Source organism: Strigops habroptila, chromosome 10, assembly GCF_004027225.2.
Source record: "Strigops habroptila isolate Jane chromosome 10, bStrHab1.2.pri, whole genome shotgun sequence".
Taxonomy (NCBI): domain Eukaryota; kingdom Metazoa; phylum Chordata; class Aves; order Psittaciformes; family Psittacidae; genus Strigops; species Strigops habroptila.
Genome location: NC_046359.1, coordinates 29,928,375 through 29,953,453, shown reverse-complemented (window position 1 = coordinate 29,953,453; position 25,079 = coordinate 29,928,375). Strand labels below are relative to the sequence as shown.

Below are 25,079 nucleotides of genomic sequence, written 5' to 3'. Positions count from 1 at the left end.
GATCCGCGCATGCGCCTTGGCGCTCCTGTACTCACCGTTGATGTTCGCGGTTAGTAGCAGCGCGGTCCTGCGGTGCCTGCGGGCCGGTGCTGCGTGCTCGCCGCTGTCTACAGCTAAGGAAACGTCGCCGCCGCTGCTGCTGCTGCTGCTGCACCACGTTCGCGGTATCAGCGGTCGCGCCGGGCGCTCGCGGGCGTTGCTGTCCCTTGGCCGCAGCCCGGCTTTCGCGCGCTGCTTTTGTCCCTCGCGGCGCGCCGTCCGTACTCCGCGTATGCACAGTGCCCGGGGGCAACATGGCGGCGCGCAGGGCCGGGTCCCGGCGGCAGCGGCAGGTGAAGGCCGAGCCCCTCGGAGAGGCGGGGCGGGGCGAGCCCCCTGGGCGGGCGCAGGGGTGACTCCTGCCCCCTGGCACCCGGGGGTGCGGCAGCTCCCGGTCATCCGGAGGCGAGCCCCGGGGAGTTCCCTGAGAGCTGACGGGAGGGACGCGGGGCAGGAGGCGGCAGCCCCCGGGGCGCAGCACCGGCTGTTTCCCTGGCTCGCCAGAGGAACCCGGCGCCTGCCCTGGCCCTGCTCATCCCATGTAGCAGGTCCCAGCTCCAGCGTTCCCCTGGAAGCCTTTCCCATTGCCCGTGGGTTCCTCCAACCCTGCGGTGACGGGCAGCCGGACCTCAAACGTGCTGTGTCAGACGCTCCAGGGGGAGGGGGGTCTCCGGCCACGGGTGATCTACGGTCACAACGGTCACTGCTGCTTCTATCACTCTGGCAGAGGCCACCCTGAGCTCAGGGCTGTCCGCTCCGCCCGTGGGGATGCCGCTGCCTGCGCCTGCCTCGGGCTTGAGTGGGGCCACCTCTGCCCGGCCTCGCGCTGCTTGCGGTGTGGAGGGACCACTGAGCAGCTCTGGATGGGAGTGTCTGGGCTGAAGCTGGAGAAGCCAAAGAAAGGTAAAAAAGAAGATATTGAAGGCCGTCAATCTGGCAGTACCTTACTGCTGCAGGCAAGAGACAACCTGCGTCTCCAGGTGCAGAAGGCTCTCTCTTCATAGTCCGCAGCAGGCCAGAGCACAGAAGTGCACCAAGGGGTGTGTGCATGTTACCTGCAGCATGGTACAGCCATGCAGGACATGAGTGAGCAAGGCTACATGTCTAGGAAGCCTCATCTCATAAGAGCTGTGAGACACTCATGTAGCTGGAGGGCAGCCCAGCGACCCGAACTATAGATGAGGAAGGGAGACAAGGAGAAAGATGCAACTGAACTGTCAAATTCCTCCAGCAGTGGCAAGAGCTGTGGTGAGTCCCAACCCATCACTTGCCAGTCTTTCCCTTTGTTCTGCCTCCAGTCTTTGTTATCTCCATCTCTGTTCTTTTCCCTCTACTTTTTTCTCTCTGCTCATCAGCCTTTCTCCATCATCTGATTTTTTTCTCTGTGATCCTCTGTGCTGTTCCCTCTCCTTTCTTTCTCCAATTCGCTGTTGTCTTATCTATCTGCCCCACCTTCTCTGTTTGTCTCTGTTGTGCTCCCTGGCCCTAATACTTACTGCATCATATCTCTGTCCCTGGGTTGGTTTTTTTGGGTCATGTTCCATCGCTCTGTCATTCTCTCCTTTGCTCTCATCAGTTTTCTATCCCAGCATCCCCAACCACATCCCTGTCTCTCCCACGGCATTCTGCGTTTTGGCTCCCTGTCCCTCACCTGTTTTCTGTATCCCTTTGTCTTTTTTCCTGCACACTGTCATCCCTCTGGCCTGCTACATGTCATACATTTTTCCCCCCTTTCTCTGCCTTGGTCCCACCACTCTCTGCCTCTCCCTGCCTCTAACGTTCCTCTCTCCATCTCTTCCCTGGTCCCTGTTCTTTTTCTCTTATTTCTTCATACTCCAACCACTTCCTAACTTTTTTGTCCACTGCCCATCCTGTTGTTTCTCACTACGTTCTCTGACCTATCTCGCTGACCAGTTATTCCCCTCTGTCCTGCTCCCTGGCCTTTTTTGTCATCCTGCTTTCCAATGTTTTTTTTCCTTTCTCTACTTCTTTGTTCTGATTTGTCTATCTCTCTCCCCCCCCTTTCCCTCCCTTTCCTTGTTCCCCTCAATTTCTCTTGATCCATCCTTTCTGCTTCCTGCTCATCATTTTCACTGTCTTTCCCTCTGTCCTACTAACGAGCACAGTGGGTGAGCCAGCGAGGCTGCTTGTCTAGGAACCTTTTCCTTGTAAGAGCTGTAAGACACCCATTTTTTCTCTTTGGTGGAGGTCAGTCTGGTGATCCAAGTTCCAGAAGAGGAAGGGAGGAGGGAAGGAGAAAGAAGCGTCTGACCTGTCAAATTGTCCAGGCAGTGCCGAGAGCCGCAGTGAGACCTGGGTCCTCCGGACCCTTCTCACCCCTTTTCTCTCTCCCGCTCCCTCCCTGCCCCCCTTCCATGTCCCCACTTCCCACACTGCTGCAGTATTTTTATCTTTGCCCTGGACCCCCCTTCTCAGCTTGCTCTGAGCGACTCTGTCTCCAGATTTTTAGGTCCTGTATCTTTCTGCCCTGTAGCCCATGGCTATTTTTTTCCTTCTCTGTCTCCATCTGATTCCCAGCCACCATTTTTGCATTCCTCCCTCTATGTCTTGTCACCTGTTGGTATTTTTGCCATCCCTGTCTCTGGCTCTCTGTCCCTTTTGTTCAAGGTATTCCTTCTCGGCTCTGTAGCATGTCCTGAGCCTATTTCTTTCTATAGCTCTCTTTACCCCACTACCTGTCCCTCGGGTTAAGTTTTTCTCTCTGTCCTGTCACTATTTTTTGGTTTTCCATCTCACTCAGCTTTGCTCTGTGTCCCTGTTTTTTAAAATCTTAAATCTTGTGGTTTAGTTTATGGTTTAGTTATGTGTCCATTTGTCTGGCTCCCTGTCCCTTTTTATTCATTCCTCCTTCTCTGCCACTTCACTTATCAGATCTTTCTCCCTCCCTCTCTATCTGTCTCACCATCCCCATTTTTTAAACTCCCCTTCTCTGCCCAGTAGCCTGCCCCAGCTTTTCTCTTTCTGTGTCTCCCTCTGTCCATCTCCATGTACCCTAACCTCTAATTCCTCCCTCTCTCTATGGAAGCAGGCCTTTTCCCCTCCTTGGTCTGTCTTGTTTGCTGACACTGTTCTTTAATTCCTCCTTGTCTGCCCTGTCACCCATCACCATTTTTATTTTCTCTGTCTCTCCTGGTCCAGCTCAAGATCTGGACTCTTGGAATTTTTTTTAATTCCTTCCTCTCTGCCCTGTAGTCTGTCACTTCTGAAGGTCTCTTTCTCCAGCCTGCTCTGTCTGGCTTCTGGTCCCAATTTTGTACTTCTTCCCTATGTGCTCTCTAGCCTGTTGCTTTCCTCCTCTTACTTCTTGCTCTGTCGCGCTGCCCATCACAGCGTTTCTCTGCATCTCCATCATCCTTCCTGATCTTATTTTTTGTTCCTCTGTTCTGCCTCTACTCCCTATTTCTCCTGCCTCTCTGTGGTGCTTCTTTCTCCACCTCTGTTGGGTTCCCTCTTTCTCTAACCATGCCCTTCTCTACCTCATGCTTTCTGCTTACACCCGCTGTCCAGCCAGCTGTCACTTTTCTCCTGAGTGCTCTGCTCCCTGCTCCTCATTTTTGGCAGCCTCCACCTCTGCCTGGCAGCCCCTCGCTCCAGGAGCCAGCTGCCTGACTGTCCATTCCCTGCCAGAACAATGAAGGCAGCACAGGGACCAGCCCAGAGCTCTGGAGCACACTCAGTCCTGCAGCTTATATGCATGACTAAATAAATACTACTCATCATCTCCTTTGCCCTTCAGTGCTGTGTTTGCACCCCTTTTGCACCAGGTGAGGGGCTGACAAGGCCTGTGGGAGGTGATGCACAGTGGGGGTCGGGTGATGGCCCCCTGCTCCTGCTGGGCTGCAGCTGGAGGAGCCCCAGCTGCGGGCAGTGAGGCTGATGATGACATGCCCTCCCTCTTAAGGGGTGGCTGCCCTGCCCTGGGTGGCCATGGAGGGGCTGGTGTGAGCCAGGGAAGGAGCAGAGCAGCAGCTGAGACAGAAGGTGAGCTGGGGCCAGGCTGGTGGAATCTCTGTGGGAGCTGGCAGAAGGGGGCTGCTGGAGAGAGAGCTGGGCAGGAGTGAGGGGGGTTGCTGGGAGCCACGCTGTGGAGCAACTCTGACTTCCAGAGAGAACAAACTTAGAACCTTTCTTGTTTGCCTGAATTTCTGAAGAAACTATCCATGAAATTATAACAGCGGAAACAAACATCTACGAAGATATCATCTGAGAAAGGTAAGAAATTCAAACTTCAAAAATTGTGCCAAAGGGAAACAAATCTACCTGAGCTATTTTTAAGATTCTAGGATTCTGCATAATTGCCTTTGACTACTAGAAACAATTTTAAAATAAAAAAGCTGGTGTGTGTAGGTAGTAACGAGAGCTATGTTTAAAAGTCTCAAGAAGCAAAACGCTATAATTAAACTTTCACTGATAGTATCCTGGTAGAACTGGAGAAAGTAACTAAATTTCTAAAGCTGTTTGGAAACTTACAGTTCCACACAATCTCATTCTAAAAAAAGATAGGCTTTTTTTTCTTTTTTCTCTAATTCTCATCAACTTTCAAGGTCAAAAATCAAACTTGCAATACAATTTAAAACACATAGAACATACTTAATTCTATTATGCAATTTTTTCTCCAAGAATATCTCCTAAGAGTTCTTTAGCAAAAGCTTCTTCAAAGCTTCTCCATAAAACCAATCATAAAATCATGTCGAGTTTCTTATAAAATTCTGCTTATCTGTTATGTATAAAATAACGTACTTTAATAGTCTGACAAGTAATTATGATGTCGGAGAAGTTCATGTCGTAACTAGCTATATGGTTTTCCACCCTACTGGTAAGTAAAATAATGCATATTGCCCAAACAATGACTGTAATAATTAAAAAAATTGGAGACTACATCTACTTACTATTTCCTGCAGATAAACCCACCTGATGTGAAACAAACAATAACTGGAGATATTTCAGTTGAAACGGGTATTTCTCTGAATGGATTTTTGAACTAGTTTATGTACCTACAGGGTTTCAGCTTTATAGCCCAAAAGCAGGAGTAAGTGCCGTTTTTCCAGAAGAAACTGACCCACAGACAAACTCTCCATGTCTGTAAACAAAACCAAACCAAGAAAACCATACACATGCAAATCAAATTACTGCCCTGTTCCACCACCACCCTTACATTTTTAGAATAATTCATATAGATTTTTTTTTGGGGGGGGAGGTCATGTAACTTTCAACTTTACTATTTATATTTCTGAGCTTTTTCCAAAAGCCACACTGACTAAAAGCTTATTTCATACTGAACTCTGATATATTCATTTCTGCTCCTATGCTAGAGTTTGGAGAAAAAACACTGCTGTAAGTGTTCTCACAAATGCCATGGGACTGATCCTGAGGCAAGTGCATAAGCACTTGGATTTTTATGCAACAAACAATATCATGCTATCTATGAGCATCCAGCTTCCCTTTGTCATAAAATGTATTTCATATGTCAGGATGGAGAATGAGTCATGGAATTCTTCATTTTCTACAGCATCACAAAGATCCACAGCAACTGTAAGTAAAGGTGCCCCTACCAACTTTGCTTGCAGAAATAGTTGGTACATTTGTGCCTCCATATCTTATTTTCCTGGCACTAAGATGCCACTATAGTAAGGTCCTATGTTCTAGAGCGTGTTTTTTCAAACAATTAGGAGAGGATGGCTTTAAACCCATAATGGACTGCAAAAGCATCTCCCAGTTAGAAACAACTAGTAACTAACCATACTGAACTCCAGAGGAGGTAGACTCATTACATTCAGAACTGGGGAGAGGTGGTTTTTGGTGGATTAAGGGGTTTTGTTTGTTTTAAATGCTTCCTCAAATAGAACAAACTGTAAAGCAGAAATGGCAGCCATACTTCTGCACTGGTTACACAAATAAGTAACAAGTACCAAGGGTTATTAGTACTTGAAAGTCTGTGTTGCACCACATGGGCTCAGATCGGCTCTCTGGCTGATGGGTTAACACAAGCAGGTTAACTCCTGGCACTGGGACAGTAATAAGTCTTTACTTCTGCTACCTGTTTCTTTTCACTTTGGAATACAGTTCTGGCCAGCTTATCTCCCAAAATCATCTTAAAACTTCACTGGCGAGATGAAGGAGTTTGAGGAAGAGCTAAAAGTTCCTCCAGGCTTGGCAAATTGTCTCATGATTTGGGAGTTATGTGACAAAAATCAATGTGGTCTTCATAAATATTGTTTGTTTTGTTGCTTATGTTGTGATCATGAGAAAACAATACTGTTTGTGTTCATGTATTCATTTGTATTCATTGAACACAATACTGTGTGTATTCAATCTTAACAGGTAAAGCTTTGAACCTGCCATCTCTGGACTTTAGGGGTCAGATGGAGAATGAAAGGTAGAATATGTATTTGAGCAGAGAGATTCCTCCAGATGCACTAGGCAATTCCTGTGTCTCTTTTAACACTTAAAGAATAAAGGGTTAACTTTTAGGGAAAGCTCTATGTGCATAAGATACCAAAATCCAATTCTCTTATTTGTCAACACTTTGTCAAAAGTGTTTAAGTAAAAGTCTGAAGCCACAACAGAGTTCTGATATTGACATTTGTAGTCAATTATGATAAAATCCCCTCTTTTTTTTTCTTTTTTTACTGTAGATAGGTTAATGCCAGTTACAAAAACTGCAAAGAAAATGCTCACACTTCTTTCTATAATATTTGTTATAATTCTGCCAAATTGTATTTCATTGCAAGCCTCAGGAAAATCAGGATTTCAAACTGACTTTTCATCAATTAGCATTCTGCAAATTAGAACTCAGATATTCTGTTTTACAGGAAGACACAGAAGCACAAAGAATTTAATGAGGCATCTATAGGAAAAGAATGTATGTTGCTTAATGACATAGCATTTCTGAAAGGGCAACTACTACTGTCTGCTTTCTAAATAAACAGACATGCTACAGTTAGAGCTGACTCATTCTAAAATACCAATTCCTTTTTGTCTTGGAGCAGATTAAGGAACATAATGGTGGAAGTGCATATGTTCTCTCACCTACCCTCCAGACCTCTGTGACAATACAAGCACAGCTGCTAACCAGATGAAAACATGAAGGTGCGAGATAATGTAAGAATAAATATACAATTTCCATGGCACTACAACATTAGCTAATGTAAGATCTGTGGTACATGATACTATTATTTATTATAAGATGGTAAGTAAGTTCTAACACCTAAGGAAAAACTAAGTATTTTCTGCTGGAACAAAAAGAGGTTAGCAAGTAGTATGTCTTGCATAGTTCAGTCTTCCATGTAGAGACTGGTTGTGTTGAAACCATATGGAAATGAAAAGGTCATAAATTAAAACTAGAAATAAACACAAAATATTTCCCAAATAAATGCTTGTGGTAATCTAATTTCTTGTAAACACTACACTCAACATTCTGCAAGACAATGGCATATTAGCATTTCTGCTAATGGCAGATGGCATATTAGCATTTCTGATCTCTTCAATAAAAAAAATTGGAGGAAAAAGAGTCATGTTGAATACAAAAGTATGAAAAATTCAGTCTCATACAGAGGACAAGACCAGACCTAGTCAGCATGTTTAACTTTCAGTATTAATTATTATGAAGTTTAATTATTACAAAGTTCAATTAGTGAAGAGCTTTAAATAAAATATCAACATCTAGAGTTCAAAATGGAACAGAAAGCCCTCTGATATACGAAATCAGTTTAGCAGATTTTTAGCAACTCTGTTACTGCCTCATATACACCAATGGGAGAGGCAGGAAGGCATTTGTATCCCTAAGCACAGAATACATCCTATAAATAACCAAATACAATGAGAATGAATATTCCTTGAGTTTGTTAGCTATGTTATAATAGTTTTTTCACTTATATATTACTACCATAGTTATGCCTTCTGAATACCACTTAATCAAAAAGGAGACTGTTAACCAAGTATAATAAAACAAGAAAACCATGAGAACATGGCAACAAATTTTGTCTTGTCCAGAATGTACTTTTTAGAAAATAACGTTTTCAGAAAACTGCCCTTCCCCCAACCACCACTCCAAGAAGTGAAGGTTTCACAATAAAAATGACTTTCCTACCTATTCTACAGTAATCGACCCATCTGCAAGTTGGGTCTTGCAGAGACCCATCTAAGAGCAGAGACACTTCCTTCGTGCTTCTCCAGCAACACACGAGCATCATTTGAGCTGTGACATGTCAGATTTGCCTTTCTTTGACTTAAAAATAAAAAGCAACAACTGTAATAGAGTAACTCGAGGTTCTCAGACACAGACTTGTAATTTAAACACATTCAGCCTGAGCCTCTTATGAAACACAATTAACTATGAAACAAATTTCTAAACTTGCTAACCCAAAAGATAATTCAGTTTTGCTGACCCTAATTGCTTCCACTCCTGAACACTCGCTGTACTTCATTCCACTGGTCACAACTGGTGTTCACCTGCACACCGAACCATACAAACACCTACAACTTTGGAGCCAGGCTCCAATAAACTCCATGTCAATCACCACTGTATGTTACTTCGGTTTTAACCCAGCTGCTCCCATAGGAAGAGGCCTGGTGAAGGCATCATGTTTCTAACACAACATCCCCATCTGGTGACTACTGTGCCACTTCAACATATACACAGACTTTTCATGAAACAAAACATACGGCCCAACCAAAACTCTTTTAAACATAGGAGAAAGCATGTGAGGAAAGAAAGTTCATACATTTAAAACTGAAAAAGCTTGGATAAACTATTAAATTTTAAAATGTACAGATATTCTACAAAATAATTCTGTCATACACTAAATATGCCAAAGTTTACAATTTCTTTATCACTGTAAGGCTCCGTTTCATAGCTGCTATTCATTAGACAAATACTATCTAACGTTTTAGCACTGTAATCTTTCAAACAGAAGCTTCTGCTTATGTAACTTCATGCAACAAGTTTTACCACATGAACATATTCTCCACTAGTCTTGTGTATAACTGTAGAGGGAAATCACAGTTACCCCTTTCAAGAAGAAAGGCATTAAAAGCACTGTTTGACAGAAAAGGTGTTAAAGATTACCTGGCCAGTGCAGTTAAGGCAACAGAGTCTAGGCCAATATAAAAGCAACTCATTTTCACTTGTGCTCTAAGAGAGATTAACCACAATCTTCCAGAAACACAGTGAACTAGACTTTAAAACCATGCCTATGAATAATGAGCTTCTGACAGATTTATTGAAGAACTGTAACATTATATGGAGCACGTAACTTCCAATTTTGATCACCCACATAAAATGCCTGTTCTATAAAGAATTTATTGATTTAATTACTAATACAGCATTGGCTTTACCTCTCATTTCTTTGCAAGTATTTTCCATTGGCCCACGTTCAGCCAGCTTTTCAGCCTCTGCTTTGCAGTGTTCTTTTAGAATTTTTGCTTGCATAAAACAATCGTTCATGTCCTGGAGTTGTACCTCATGCAGAATTATCTGCAGACACCCTGCACTTTCTACACATTAAACAATAGGAACATTTAAGATAGTTCGGGTTTTTACTTCCATCTCTTGATACAAATGTAATTCATTTTGGGTATGTAAAGTACAAAAGAAAGCTATTAGTACTAAAAAACCAAAACTGTGGTGATTATGTGGATTAAGGAATAAAACCCCCTAGATTTTACAGGCATCTGTAAAAACAGAAAACAGAAAAAAACAACACAATCTGAAAATGTTGGTTTGGGTTTTTTTTTAGTGCAGAAGATATCAGAAGGTGGTTTAAGATCATGACAAAAAGAGAAACTGAAAAGGAGAGGTGCTAGCTCTAGTTCTGAATCACTGTAAGACAAACAGAACTTCAGGAGTTTCAGATTTTAAGAGAATTGTTTGGGGGTTTTGTTTGTTTACCTGAATCGCTACCCACTGGAATAAGCCCCACTGGTGATGATCTTTGCACCACTGGCGATACTACAGCAGAGAGTTTGTAGGACATCAGAATGAGCCTGGCCACCATTTCCTTCCATTCAGCTACGAATGTCAACTTAAAAAAAAAAAAAAGAAACCACCAACCAACCCCACAACAAAATTATAAACAAAAAAGAACACAACATGCATTAAAAATATTCTTATATTTAAAGAAAGAACTGAAATTAAAGATACTTCCGGTACAGTATTTATGAGAACTATAAATAGGGTACAGTTTGAAAAGTCCTAAGTCTGAGTTTAACACATGGAAGTATCCAACAGCTAAACAGTGGAGCAGCCAGTAAAAGCTCTAAAAGCAAGAGGTAGTGGGTTTCATTACAAATAATACTGTATGCTTTTATGTTCTCCTGAACATAAAGCTCTTCCACTGTGCTTAAATAAAGAGTTTTGACTTACTATTTAGCAGTATGTTTTACTTACTTAAAAGGTAATTGCTGCAAAGCCCCAGTTATACAATGCACTCTCCCATATGTTGGGAATGATGATGCTGCTGCTTGTAGCAGAGACTACTTAGCTTGAAATATTTCTTCTTCAATATTGACCAGGAAAAGCTTGATAAATAAAATTGTTAAAAGTACAGATTTACATTATACATACATAAATTGTATTTTCTAAGAAACAGATCTGCTTTAGAGAGATAGGAATAAAGCCTGTTTACATAACAATTCCACAGGAAATGCACAGCAATTTCCTTGTTTACAGTTTTCATTCTTTTGTCATTTAAATAAAACTTACTGTTGATTTTCAGTTACCTAACCTCCAGAAATTTTGTTATAGTCAATTTAGTCTGTCTATCTGAATTAAACGGCAGCTGTGAAAAACACAGCCCAGATCCATATGCAGGGACAATCCCACTGCTCATGATGTAGTCAAAAGAAGTTACCTACCACGTACTAGAAGTCAGACTTCACCCTTACGGCCAGGTTAATACCACGAACAGTTCAGCAGAATATTAAAGATCAGGAATTTATGGTTAAATATTTGAATCTTGCACTAGCCATTAAAGAATCTGCCCAATTTTCAAGGGTACATGTGTCTATTTGTTTTATTTATATTTATACCATGCAGCATATCAGTGTCAGAACCAGAATCAATTACAGACTGAAAAAACAAACTATGGATAAATAACAACAGGAGCTACTCTATAACAAGGGGACACGAGGTTACCCATGCATTTGCTTCATCTATGGCAACCACAACCATGTCTCAAAATCATGAATCTTGAGGAAAAAAAAACCCAAACAAACCACAATATTGCTTATTTTATTGAACTTCCATATTGATTTAATTAAGCTACTTAGCACCTTGGAATCTAAGAACCTGGTTTTCAGTAAGTTTGCTGGTACATATTTCTTAAGAAACACTTATTCTGTACACTGATCACCTTACACTCAAAACATGTATGTGTATGTATTTAGCAAAGATGCAATTACAGACGCACTGAGGATGGGGACAGTCATTTATAAAGCAGAATTCAAACATGCTGCACTTCACAGGAGAATGGTTTTGGTTTCTGGTTTTGCGCTTTGTTGGGTTTGTTTTGTTTTCAAAATGATGTGGCTTATCTGCTAATGGACATCATAAAGGAGCATAGTTTATCAGGAAGCAGTATTTGTTTACCAGTACTTAGGAAGTTAAAAGTAACTTTTTATGAAGTTATAAACAGAAAAATCAGTATCAGGAAAAATTTGGGAGAAATCAAAAAAGACAGTAAGATCATGAGATCCGAGACAAATCTGAAAGAAAAAGAATCACAGAACTGAATTTGTTACAATATGAGTAACCAAATCAAAATGCCTCTATCGTTTACAAAGGGCACAGCTAAGCAAGGAGGCTGCATTAATGACTTCTCTTATAGTTCATAGTCATACACATGAACTTCACAAACCCCTTCATCCATTAGTGAAACAAGCCTCCTTAGGTAAGGGCAGAGGGTGTATAAAAATATACACAAGATGCTAGTGATGAACGCTATTGCAGGCAACTTGGACTAACTTCTTGTTTTCAGGAACTATGCCTTCCACCTAACTCTAGTACCTGGTATAATACAGAACATTCACCTTTCACAAAGTTATTCGCTTTAAACTATTTTTCATTACATACCTGTAAATTAAATGCAACATCATGTAGTTTCATCAAAAGCCCAGATGCCAGAACTTTTACTTCCTTAAAAGTACTGGCAAAACACTCGATCAAAGTTTGGACACAAGTAGAATAAATCTCCCCATACAACTGAAAAACTTGTGCCTGGCCTGTCCAAAAAAATCAACACCTCACGTAGTTTTGTTGTAATTCTTTCCAGAATAATCACTATATTCACGTTTTGCTTAGCAATACTAAAAGAAGCATTAGAATTAAAATCTGGCTAAGCATTATTTTAATATTACTTACTTCTCTTAATAGGTCTTAAAATGCCGTGTTTACTGTTGAGAAAAAAGGTTACCATATCCAAAAAATGTCATGCAGTAATACAGAAAGTAACTTGTTGCCAAAAACCAGAATCTCATTTATTCATATTAAATTCAGCACTAAAAATAACCTTCAGTTTAGCTGTGCTTAAAAGTTCTTTTCCTGGAAGTATGTAATACCAGAAAATAATTCCTCCCAAAAAAAGGTTTAAAACTCCAGTGTGTTTTGGGATTTGTTTTTTTTTGGTTCTTTTTGTCCTACGAATAATCCCCTCAAATGGAAGCCATCACTATTTTTTGCTTTTAATTTAGATTTAAAGGAGTCCTGACTTCTGGTGACTAACCTAATGCTGTAAAGAAGCCAGAACTTTCAGATGTAAACAAGTGCACCACATTCCAGCACAGAACACAACAGCAGCTAAATCTCCTCTATAGAATCCTAAAGCTGCTATTATAAACAACTCTCAATACAACTTTCTACTAAAAAAAATAAAATTACAAAATCAGCAACATACCCACAAACTCATAATAATAAAATTAATGTGTTCATGATTTACCAGGGGTTTTGAGAAAAGATCTACCAAGAAGGCATTTTGAATTCCCTCTCAAAAATCAACTTAGATACAATTTAAGACTGAAAACACACTTTTATGTTGGCCATGCGATCCCAAAAAGAAGATTTAGCACGACCATCAACATTCCAAAGCTCTAACTAAAACTTCTTGAATTCGGGTTGTCATAACATTGTGAAGAAAATTTAAAGTAACAGCAGCACAACATCATAAACTGTCCAATTAAACAGTTCCTTATTTAGTATAACAATATCATGAGGATATGATATGCAAGCCTTTTGAATAAAGAGCTTTTATGGTCTCAGTGTTCTAAATTACTTATTACAAAGATGTTGGAACAGGAAAAGGGGGTAAAGTTTCCAAAAGTTTTCTTCATAATAACAAAAATTCATTGAAAAGCCTTGCTAAAAAACAGGCTATGCAAGAAAAATCACAATTTATGGAAGATATTCAACAGGCCACAAATACCTGCATTTACTTCCATATTCCTTTTTCAAAAAAAACTTAATATCCTTCCTTCAGCTAAAATGAAAGCAACCCAGGAAAGGCCATAGAAATTAAGGACTAAGAATACAGTTTTACTTTGACAGAAATTTCCTAGCTAGCATAAAGATTTTTCTTCGACACCTCCCATTCCTGCAGCCATTAAATTAGTCTTCTCACCTTCTGGCACAGAAAAATATTTCTGTTATTGTTCCTAAAATATTTAGTGCAGAAAATCTGGTTGGGTGTAATAAACCAGGAAACAGTACCTCAAAAAGTCTGTCACATACAGATGACATGAAATCCTGAAAATCAGAAGAAAAAATTTATGACAGTTTATTTGCTGTCCTATAAACAGAACTCTCAGTACCTGAATTCAGGACATTCTGCTTTATATGTTACCCAAAAATTATGACCTTACAGTTAATTTTGGAAGAATGGGAGGCCTATGTTCACAGTACTGACAAAACTCCTGAACAAGAAAAGCAGAACCCAAGACAAGAAGCAGTTTAACACAAAGAAACGGATATGTAAGCCTTCAAATAGGAAAAAAGGACAAATACAAAAGAAGTCTTCACATGGAAGCCTTTGTGCTGAACTCTATCAGTCATTCTCTCACTGATCATTGTGGAGTGCTGGAAGAAGGCTGAAGCTCAATGGATCTCTAGTTCAAACCCAAGTATCACACATTATTTAAAATCTGCTACTAAACTGCCAGCAGATGACAAAACATTTACCTCAAAATTTTAGTTTGGAGCGGGGGTACATCTCCAGTCATTCCTCACTTACTGATGTTTCAGTTCAGACCATGGAGCAATCACTCAGGCAATAACCTTTTTTACTTTTGGATGAAATTAACCTTAAAGATACCCTCCAAAGAGGTATTAGTTCAGTTGTCTCAGTTCATGAGAAAACAGTATTACCTTGCATAAGTGCATACAGTGCAGACAAGGTCCTCAGCTCTGTTTTGCTTTACAGTTTTCTTCATTCTGCACTGCACTATTCCCTAACACAAAGTCTAACTTATCCCAGAGGCGTTTTCAAGAACAATGAACTACCTTTCAAAAATGCTATCCCACCTCTTGTATCTGTATCTCCAGCAGTCTAACTTGCTCTATATTGCTGCAAAATCCCCATAGGATGCCCTTTAGTTGAGTTTTCAAGTAACTCTTGGTTGGTTTTATTTTGCTCCAATTTATAGAGCACCTGTGAACTTTCTTGTATCCAACGAAATAACTTTTAAAACAAAACATAGGTAAGGCAAGAATCATTGACAGTTAAATAAGGGAAAGGGGAATTTTCAGCTTATTTTCCAGATCATTTTGCTTGTAATTTTTAAAAAGTTCGCATACAGTATAACACAGAACAGATCCTTCTCTCTCCATTCCAAAACCAAATTTTTTGCTCCCCATCTCTCTGGTGACCAGCCTTTTCCTGCTCCCTCTGCACCTCCAACACCTTCTTCCATCTTCCTCCCCTAAGTCATGCCTAGTCCTCTCCTCCCACCTCCCCATTTTCTGTGGAACATATATTCCTCTATAAAAAAAGCTCAACTAAAGCATATAGTTTTTATAGCTTCAGTGTCTCTTACAGTTTGACTCAACTCAGAACTGCTTTCCCCAGTTCTTTTATTACCTACTAGTATTATTTCTTTTTTTATTAAGGCTCCCTCTAACACAATTTTTCCATCTCATTCCTCAAGACTGCACCAGGCACAAATGGAAAGAGATGGACTTGTCTTCTGTTTCCACCAAACCTATTCCCTCATTTTTCCCATCTCAAATTAACTGTTTTCTCCTTCCACACTGCTTTCTTTTGCCATTAACATCTTCCAAAATGTTCTTTTTACACACATGGTTTCCTCATTTTATCTGTATCTTCTACCATGATTTACATGCAACCTTGGCAACTTCCACAATGTTGACACACTCAGTCCCTGCAGATCATAACACAGCGCAGCCACATGTCATGCTGTTCCCTTAATATTCCTCTACCTTGCCCTCAGGTTGCTGAGGGGGATCAAATGACTGTGAATTTGTCCAAGATCTGGCAAGTCTACAAAAGCACACTCTTAGCCACAACAAAGGCAACACACAGTTCATTGCTTACTCTACAGCACATTGCTTTGCTATTGGTAAAGTACGTATATGCTGACAGGTTAAGTAACACTCACTACCATTCGTGATCAAGTTACTATGCCTATCATTTAATTTTTTGTTTAAGCCATTCTTGCCTGTGACAACTTATCACTATTCAGTTGGTTAATACATACGACATAGTCCTGGTCTTAGAGCTTCTGCGTGTTCAGATGAGCAACTTAGTAACACACTCAGCAGATTTATATTATTTTTTAAATACTATTTAACTAACACAATGGGCACATTAGAGATAGTTTCTTTACCAAGAAAGGTAATTTCGAACTAGAAACAATCTGTTGCTTTACTGAAGGAGACTGGCTGTTCAAGTTGTACATCATGAAAACAGTTGAATTTTTTCCACAGACACAATTTCTGCGCTACAATGGGTTTCACACAGTAAACCTAAAGCATCAATGCAAATCTGAAAAATATTTAGATATTAACCACAAAAGAGTTACAGGCACCTATGATGATACCTTTGTTTTAAAACAATGCTGACACAGTATTTAGGATCAATGCAATTCTTCTAATTTAAAGACACAAAAAATCTCAACATTGCCCCTTTACCTGATTGTGCTGATGAACTAGAACTATACCTGTTTTATACATTCAGTGGACATGAAATCATTGCTCATGGTATTTGAAAGTTCCAGGTGTCCATGAGCCCTGGCTGTTCTTAGGCATGCCATTAATGCTCCAAGACCTCCTCCATTACTGCAAGAGCCTAAAGAAAATGAAAACCAGTAATAATTATAGTTTGATTAACACAATGTACTAATCGCAATGCTTGTCAGAAACTTCTGATACTTCCAAAGCATGACCCCTACCTTCCTTTTATTTTTTACTCCAAAAGGCAGTGTCTGTCACAGATTAAGCTAGTTCTAAATAATTCCCAAAAAACTTTTGTCTAGAACGTGTCATACAAAAAAAATGGACCTTGTGAGGTCTCACAAGCCCTTACTTTAGAGTTACACTAAATTATGCCAAAAAATACATGAGAATCATAAATCTTATATCCACATATTTGCAACAAAAACCAATCTGTAAAGCCCTGTTACTGGACATGCCTATATAAGAAATACCAGCAGAACAGAAAAATAATAGAAAAAAATACTGGTATGTAACAAAGCTTGGCGTGTAACGAGAACAGGAAGGCACCCACAGCTTACTAATAAATCTACAGAATACTAATTATTTTGCTTATGGCATAAAGACACACTTATGATTATTATGAATTCTACCCTGAAATACTAACAGTAATAATAACCATCTGGAATTTTTCTCCCAAATTAATTATAATAGATCAGAAATCACGTTTCTGAGGTTTAAAAATCATAATTGCAAATACAATATTTATTATTTTCTTACCTAGATTAGCATCTGCAGAAACCTGAAGAATTCTAATCATGTAGCTGAGACTGTCAGGGCTAGGTTTGAGCAATTCTGGCAAGTAGTTTGTAAGTAAGCAATATCATGTAAGTAGTTTGGTCATGGCTCCCTTCACAAATATTACTAGAAGAGAAACCCAGACGTCATGCCACTGCTCAATGCAGGTGCCTTCTTGAAATCTCAAAGTAAAATGGGCTTTGCGATTTATAAACATGGTTTCCAAAAGATCACTAGAGGTGCAAGAGACTGCTCAATCACCACATCTAGGATTTGTACTGGAATTGTTCTGTCCAACTGTAGCATATTTTCAGTGCCCACACACTCCACAAGACAGCCAAGAGAAGTGTATTTCCCTTTGACATACCGTTCTGAGCTTAGTAAATGCTTTATCAGCCTTGCAAATAATGGATCTGATTTTTCACTAGATCCAGTAATGGTGGTTCAGTGTATCTGAAGATTCTTGAATATCAATTTGGTTTGGTGTCTAACAGCATTCAGAGGGTGTTCCCAGTGTGTATAAATGTATTCCAGCAGCTTCCCAATCACGCCTGAGTTTCCATTAAGTTTGATTTTTAGATTTGGGGAGCCTGAAATAAGGGCAGCCACTGCTGAATTAGTCCAAATAGCAAGGATTCTAGACAAAGATATTGTCATAATGGATTCTTTTAATCTTTTAAAAAGAACAAACAAAAAATTCATTATTACATTTGTCTTTTCCTTTTTAAAATATTTTTTCAATTTTAAAATAATTATTCATCATATTAGTTTACCTCACACTTTAACACATAAGGAGATACTAACCATTCATTGAAGAAAAGGAACACAAAAAAGAGGTGATGAATTGGAGGTTGCGAAGTGTATGCTTAGTTACCTGACATACTGTTAACTGGTCACAGCTAAAACACCCTAAATATGGGCAAAATGAACCTGACAAGCCTCTACATTTTCTATTTTAATAACAAAACCAAAAATTAATATTTGCAGGCTAATAGCCTATTAGATGCAAGCAGTTAACGTTTGCAACCAGAAAAAAAAAACAAACTTCATCCTACTTCAATTATTCCACTCATTGGCACACATTTTTTTCTTCTGTACTTTTAAAATCATAGGAGGTGATGTCCTGAAGCTAAAGGTATCTGCTTACATAACAACTGATTCTGCCACACCTTACCATCAGGTAAGTTGGTAAACTAATCCCACTTATGCTGGAAAAACAAAATTTCATTTTAGCATGCAAGAGAAAAATGTAACTTAGATCTATGCAATATCAAGACATATTTTTCAAACTTCTAGAGTTATTCTGAATATATAAAAAAGATGAGATGTGGCAGAAACTAATAGCACTACACTGTTGATTGTAATATCTCATCAAAGAGATATTCCACTAGGACCATGTGAACTGTGCAAAAATACAAGTAAAAAGATCGACCCCCTCCTCCCAGACATGAAAAAATACACATCAAAAGAGAGGCTTACTCTGAACTCAAGGACAAGAAGACTGATGTGATATCTAATAATAGTTTCTCCCCATTTTCACCCATGCTGCTGCTCTTCCATTCCACCATAGCCAGTGCTCCATGGCAAAGAAAAAGAAGGACCAAGTCAAGGAGTTCCTCCATACACAAAGTCCCACGGCTACTCACAAACCACTCTGGCACATGTGCGTGTTTCATTGACCCATGAAGCAAGCCACTGACCGGTAATAGTAAAGAAACACCCATTACCATATCTCAGCACAGGAAAAAAAGCCATTTTGTGCATAACTGAGAATCTCCGAAGATCTGAAGAGATTTTTTGTACGTTGTTTTTCTCAAATTCAAAACCATGCTCCTATTATTCCAGATGGCAAGGAAAGAATAAAGAATTTACACTCCAGCAAAAGACTGATACAGACATTGGCAAGTCCTGCTATCAGCATCGGCAAAGCCTCTGAGCCATATGGTTAGCACTGATCAATGACACTACGACATTGCACAGTCTTTAGCAAAGAAATACACTCACAAGCAAGGTAATTCTTCAACTGGCTCATACATACTTTAGTAAAGAGAGTAACGGCCAGTCCTGCAGTAGTCCAAGCGGTTTGCGAGAGAGTTGCTAACATGGCAGAGAAAGATATTTTACATTAGAGTGCAGCTGTGTGCTAGAACTATGTATCAAAATTATAAAGATGGTACTGAATTTTCCTAGACTACTTGTAGTTGTATAATCACAAATCTGTAGCGCCCGCCTGGAGAGCAAGTACTAATGAATTTATACTCTAGTGCAACAGAAAACTATTAATGCCTTTTAACAGATAGGAAATACAGAACTGCCCAGTAAGACAAAAAGGACTCTGGCAGAGCCTACTGACATTTATATTAAATTCTACTGTACAAAAAAATCCGAGTAAGAAGTGAACATAATTTGTTATAGTGCACCAATAAATAGTTCTGACAGCATAATTCATAAAGTTTTTGGTAGGTACAGAGATGTGGTGATGTCAGAAGTATTTCTGTTAGTTTCTAATTTATCAGTAACAGCATTTAGCCTTTTTTTTTTTTTTTTTGGTAGGACAGTTGAACTGTAACTACAAAATCATGATCTACAAATCATAGCTTGCCGAAAGACACACTACTGCTCTCACTCCTATTAATCTCAGCAGTTCAATTTCCACTCAAGCAAAACTAAATTTTTATACAGACAGATAGTGTTTACTACAAAGAGAACAAAACTGACCTGGATAAAAATATTTGGGTTTGAATGTTGCTAAATTTACCATCCATTAGGAACTTTGTAGAGCTTTTCAGTACACTACACATACTTTGCCATACAAAAGACTCACGGTGTTTCCAAAGACTTCCCTGGATATTTTCTTGTAACTTCAGTACAAGCGTCATTGAAACTTTAATGATTATCTGTAAGTTGTGCATCAACTGAGTCTGAACAATACAATTTCCATGATTCTTTCTGTGGAAAAAAAGAAAAAAAAAAAAAAAAAAAAGGTCAGACATGCATACGAAACGGAAATGAAAAGCATTCTTCATTACTGCCAGAAAAATACATTCTGCCAACTTCAGACAGAATTAATAGTAAAAACTAATTTATTGCTCGATTTGACCAGATAGGTAACTATACAAACACAAGCAGCAGACTCAAGAGCAGTGTTTTAAAATGAAGTTAAAAAAACTTAATGACAAATTCTGCTACAGTTTCTGCAGGTTCCCATGACATACTTTCACTCATTTGATTCTGCCTGAGCAGAGCTGAACTTTTCCAGACACCTTCCAAAAAGACCAGCAGAACACAGTGCTGCTCCTTTCTCATTTTTCAAGCAGTTCCTCCATGCGCAAAGCATATTTCTATGATTCAACTTTCTTCTAGCACGAAGACAGACAATACAAAAACTTTTAATGCACAAAACACTCCATTAAGCATCCTTCTCCTCTGGTGCCACAGTGAAGAGGCTTCATGTTACACAATGCTGGAAAATGTCAAGATATTAAATGATGACTGCTGTGACAGACTGAACAGACTATCAATACTGAATTAAACACTCATGGAAAATGGAAGAGTATTACTCTACCTGAATTTTAATAAGTGTGTCTATTAATTACAGTGTTCAGTCACAATTCAGATAGCAAAACCACAACTCAAAGGCCTCTCTTAAAAGTAGCTCTAACACAGTAACAGTGCCTTAAATGTTACTGCCTTTACTATTCTTCCTTGCCTTTCTTATTTTATATCATACTGCCACAAAAGAAACTCATCAGCAGCTTTTTTTAATTTAAAATATTTATAATTCTAAAATTACATTCCCGTCTTTCAGCAATGTATGGCTATCAAAGTGATATTCAAACCATATCATATTATCTTGCATGAACGAAATAAAAACAGATACAGCTTATATTGCATTTAATTCCCTGTTTTCCTCTTCTATGACAAGTAGTGACTTCTGAAGAAACTGAAGAACTAGTGAAAATAATTATGGCATGAATTTATTTTAAAGATAAATAGGACAAAAAAGTTCGAGCAAAGCAATCACACATACACTTCACACCACACCCAATGAACAGTTACCGATATAGTGGAACTTTTTTACGCCATAAACAAATTAAATAGAATTTCAGTGCAGACTGAAAGAAGTGATGCTAAAGCAAAATCTCAGGCTGGTCTGCAACGACTTGGTACAAAATAAGAGTTTCCAACCTACCTGGCCTAATCCTGTGAGGCATTGAGAGTTCTGCTTCCTCAATGAAAAGCTGAAGTTACCAAGAGTTAAAGACAGAGCAGCAATAAAAGGCCCACAGGAAGCTGTGAACATTACCTGCATGCTAAGGGCACAGTATGTCAAGTTATCCCTTATTACCAGCAGGTCAGACTTCTGCCAAATTATCGGCATATAGCATTCTTGCCACAGCAGGCCTGGGCTTGCTACAGTCATCGCACATTAGTACCACAAATTTTCAGTAATTAAACTACAACAATTTGTAGTGCATGACAGATTACTGACTTCTAGGTAAGGAAAACATTTAAAAAAATAAAGACTTACTATTCAATTTTTTTACCTCGCTAACACTTTTCTCAAGGGATCCTTTGCACCCAGTGAAAAGTATGTCTCGCCCAAAATATCAAAACAAGCTTTAACCATGGGATCACAAGCAGAGTTTTGATCCATCTTTTTCACCAATGGCACAATCTATAATCAACAGAACATGTGATCAACAAAAGGTGTAAATATATCCTCATCATTAACAGCCGCAGAATTCCCTCTCATGCAAGTATATGATACAAAACTGTCCTCTCTTTACCATATCCTGCTGAGTTTCAGGTGTTGAATAACGTTTCAAGAACACTCCTAATACCAAAAATATATACAAAAGAAACTTGTTATCATTTGCCTTCCATCATTTTCAATAACTGTAGCCCTTGCTAATTTAAGCATTAGAACTACATAACAACTGCTTTTTACCTGTTTCCAGGAATGTTTAAAATACTGTGAACTTCATTTTAGAATTGTATTTCCCATTAATAATGCACGATTGATACACTTTCAGTTACCAAAACCTACACCAACAACAGTGAAGTCTTACTTGTTTAATACACTGGATCTGCCGGATGCCATTGCTCAGCTGTGCGCAGTGCAGAAGTAGAGATACCAGGTTTTGCTCTTCAGCCTTTGAAAACCCTACATTTGGAAGAAGAGTCTCTTTTTAGAAAGGAATTATGATAACCAATATAAATAAGACATAATTTATAATAAGACGTCACTGCTTAATTCTTAAGGGATTTTTTCCTGTTCCAATAAACCTACTAGTGCCACAATCCCTTAAGTCACCTTACAACATGTTAACAACTTAACATTGTAACTTAACAGTAGGCCTCATCTTCAGTATGAATACCAGTTTCACAAAACCACAGCATGATTGAAGTTGGAAGTGACCTCTGGAGGTCACTTGGTCCAACCCCACTGCTCAAGTAGGGTCACCTAAGGCAGGCTGCCCAAGACCATAGCAAGACAGCTTTTGAGAACCTCCAAGGACGGAGTCTCCCCAACTTCCCTGGGTAACGGCGTTGTGCCCATGCTGTCACACTCGCATTAAGAAAGTGCTGCTTGATCTTCAGAGGGAACTTTTTGTGCTTCAGTTTGTGTCCATGTCACTCCTCACATTACTGTTCAACACGGTGAAAAGCCTGGTTGTCTTCTTTACACTCTTTCTTCAGATATTTTTTACACATTGATAAGATTCCCTGAGCATTCTCTCCACCAGGCTGAAGAGTTCCAGTTTTCTCAGCCTCTCCTCACAGGAGGGATGCTCCAGGCCCTCCACCATCTTAGTGGCCCTTCACTGGACTCTCCAGTATGTCCACATCTCCCTTGCGCTGAGGAGCTCAGAACTGGATGCAGCACTCCAGGTGTGGCCTTACTGGTTCTGACTAGAAGGCAAGAAGCACCTTTCAGTAGCTGTAGTACACAAATATTGTATGACTTGGTTTTGGGTTAGTTTTGTTTTGTTGGGTTTTTTTAGAAGATCACTGGAAGTTTCTCTCATCAAACAATAACAAAAAACCCCCCAACGACAAAATTAAAGAGCATTGGAACAGTATTTTTAAATCAATTACAGAAGTCCTGTCCTGAAGTAATCCTTATTGCATTATCTGTGCAGTACTTTTTTTTCCAAGATAATAGCTCTCTTCAATTTTATCAACTATTTCAAGCATTTCATCCAGGATTCACCCAGACTTCACAGCACAAAATGGGAAGTCATAAAAACCATGATTTGCTGGATGAATGACAAACTGTCTCACTGGAATTCTAACTGCACCTTTTACATAGTCTGTGGCATGCCCCTGGATTACAGTTTGGAAATGCGCAGAAGTATGGGAATAACACCCCAAAACTTCTGCTGCTGTTTTATTGTAAAAAATTCATTCAACTTGTATTAATGTAAAGTTAGAACTGTGTAGCAAAGCAGTTGTGTTTCTTCAGAACGTATCAACCAGTTCTGTGTTTGCTATAATGTATGTTACAAATAGCAAGTTACTCTTCTTCTTTATGGTACTGGCAATTTAATGTGCACTACAGTTTCACTGACTTAGGAGCTCACTATCACAGAACAGCTGAGTCTGGAAGGGACCACTGGTGGTTATCTGGTCCAGCCCTTGCCCAAGCAGGGCCACCTGGAGCCCATTACCCAGGACCATGTCCAGGTGGCTTCTGAGTGTTTCCAAGGCTAGAGACTCCACAGCCTCTAAGGACAACCTGTGCCCACAGCCAGGAACCCTCACACCACATCTGGTGCTTCTGAATGTCCAGAAGGACCCCCTGGGTTGCAGTCTGTGCCCATGGCCTCCTGTCCTGGCACTGGGCACCACTGAAGAGACCAAGGCTCCATCGTCTTTACACCCTCTCTCTACATAATTGTACACACACACACCCCCACTGATAAGATCCCCGTATCTATTATCTAGCCCCGGCTGATAGTGCTCAGAAGGCATAACTCCTTTTATTTACTTCCAAGAGCAGGCGGCCTCAGCCTTTTCCCCAGGCAGCGGGCACCACACGACGGCACTCACCAGCGTGCCGGTACTCGGGCGGGCAGCGGGGCCGGTGCCCAGCGCGGGTATAACCAGCGCGACAACCAGGCAACCTTCGAGCTGCCTCAGGGAGACAAGAGCCCAACTTACGACGCCCCAGAGTAAGGTGCAGCGGGGCCGCTGTGCCGTTCGAGTGCTTCACGGTCCCCCGGATGGACCCACACAGACCAAGCAACCTCGCGCCCGGCAGCACCTCAAGCGCACCTCGAGGCCTCCCCCTCCCACCCCGGGCGGCCTCGCGGCGGGCGGTAACGCAGGCGCGGGCCCGGTGCGCAGCGGCACCGGCACCCACCGCGGGGCCGCCGCCACGGAGGCAGCGGGGCGGGGGAGGGTAGTAGCAGAGAGAAAGGGAAACGCCGAGAAGGCCCTGCCTACCCCTTACCTATCCTTACAAGCCGAAAACTCAGCCTCCGTCCCCGTCTCGGTCTCCGCCGCCCCGCCTGCTCCCTGTGCCGCCCGGATACAACCGGAGCCGCCCGCAGCCAACCAGGGCAAGGGGTCTGCCCCCGGGCGATGCCTATTCCCAGGCCCGGCCCGCCCCAGCCCCTCACAGAGGATCCTGGCGCCGCCTTATGGCAGGCCCGACAGACCGGATGCTGATAGGGGGTTCGGCCGGTGCCGTGGCCGCAGCGTGGGGCGGGTGTGTCTGGAAAATGCTTAACTAAAAGATAAACCAGCGCGAGAGTCGCTGGCCTTTGTAAGGCACGACCAGCTTGCCTGATTTTAACGTGTACTCTTAACTTAGGGAAAAATTGGTGGTAACTGATATATTTTGATGTATTCTTCCCTGCGAGGGTGGTGAGGCGCTGGCACAGGTTGCCCAGAGGAGCTGTGGCTGCCCCATCCCTGGCAGTGTTCAAGGCCAGGTTGGACACAGGGGCTTGGAGCAACCTGCTCTAGTGGAAGGTGTCCTTGCCTGTGGCAGGGGGTTGGAACTAGATGATCTTTTAGGTCCTGTCCAACCCAAACCATTCTAGGAATCTATGTA

At 40.8% G+C, this 25,079-nt stretch overlaps 2 protein-coding genes across 4 annotated transcripts; one reads left to right on the top strand and one right to left on the bottom strand.

The window, feature by feature from the left end:
* Positions 1 to 604: 604 nt before the first annotated feature.
* On the top strand, positions 605 to 7,429 carry LOC115613588. 3 transcript variants are annotated; one of them, XM_030499238.1, is made up of 2 exons: positions 605 to 4,041; positions 4,167 to 7,429. In XM_030499238.1, the coding sequence occupies exon 1, from the start codon at positions 1,243 to 1,245 to the stop codon at positions 2,170 to 2,172; it is 930 nt and encodes a 309-aa protein (XP_030355098.1). In that variant the 5' UTR covers positions 605 to 1,242; the 3' UTR covers positions 2,173 to 4,041; positions 4,167 to 7,429. The 3 variants fall into 3 exon arrangements, with proteins under 3 accessions (XP_030355098.1, XP_030355099.1, XP_030355100.1); XM_030499239.1 differs by having other exon boundaries at positions 605 to 5,592; positions 7,050 to 7,429; XM_030499240.1 differs by having other exon boundaries at positions 605 to 6,436; positions 7,050 to 7,429.
* Positions 7,430 to 15,881: 8,452 nt separating this feature from the next.
* Positions 15,882 to 24,648, bottom strand: THADA (THADA armadillo repeat containing). Its single transcript, XM_030499241.1, has 6 exons — positions 24,474 to 24,648; positions 22,087 to 22,181; positions 21,562 to 21,692; positions 19,839 to 19,963; positions 19,053 to 19,111; positions 15,882 to 16,352 (listed from the first exon to the last, which is right to left on the bottom strand). The coding sequence occupies exons 3-6, from the start codon at positions 21,669 to 21,671 to the stop codon at positions 16,317 to 16,319; spliced, it is 330 nt and encodes a 109-aa protein (XP_030355101.1). The 5' UTR covers positions 21,672 to 21,692; positions 22,087 to 22,181; positions 24,474 to 24,648; the 3' UTR covers positions 15,882 to 16,316.
* Between the last annotated feature and the right edge of the window lie 431 nt (positions 24,649 to 25,079).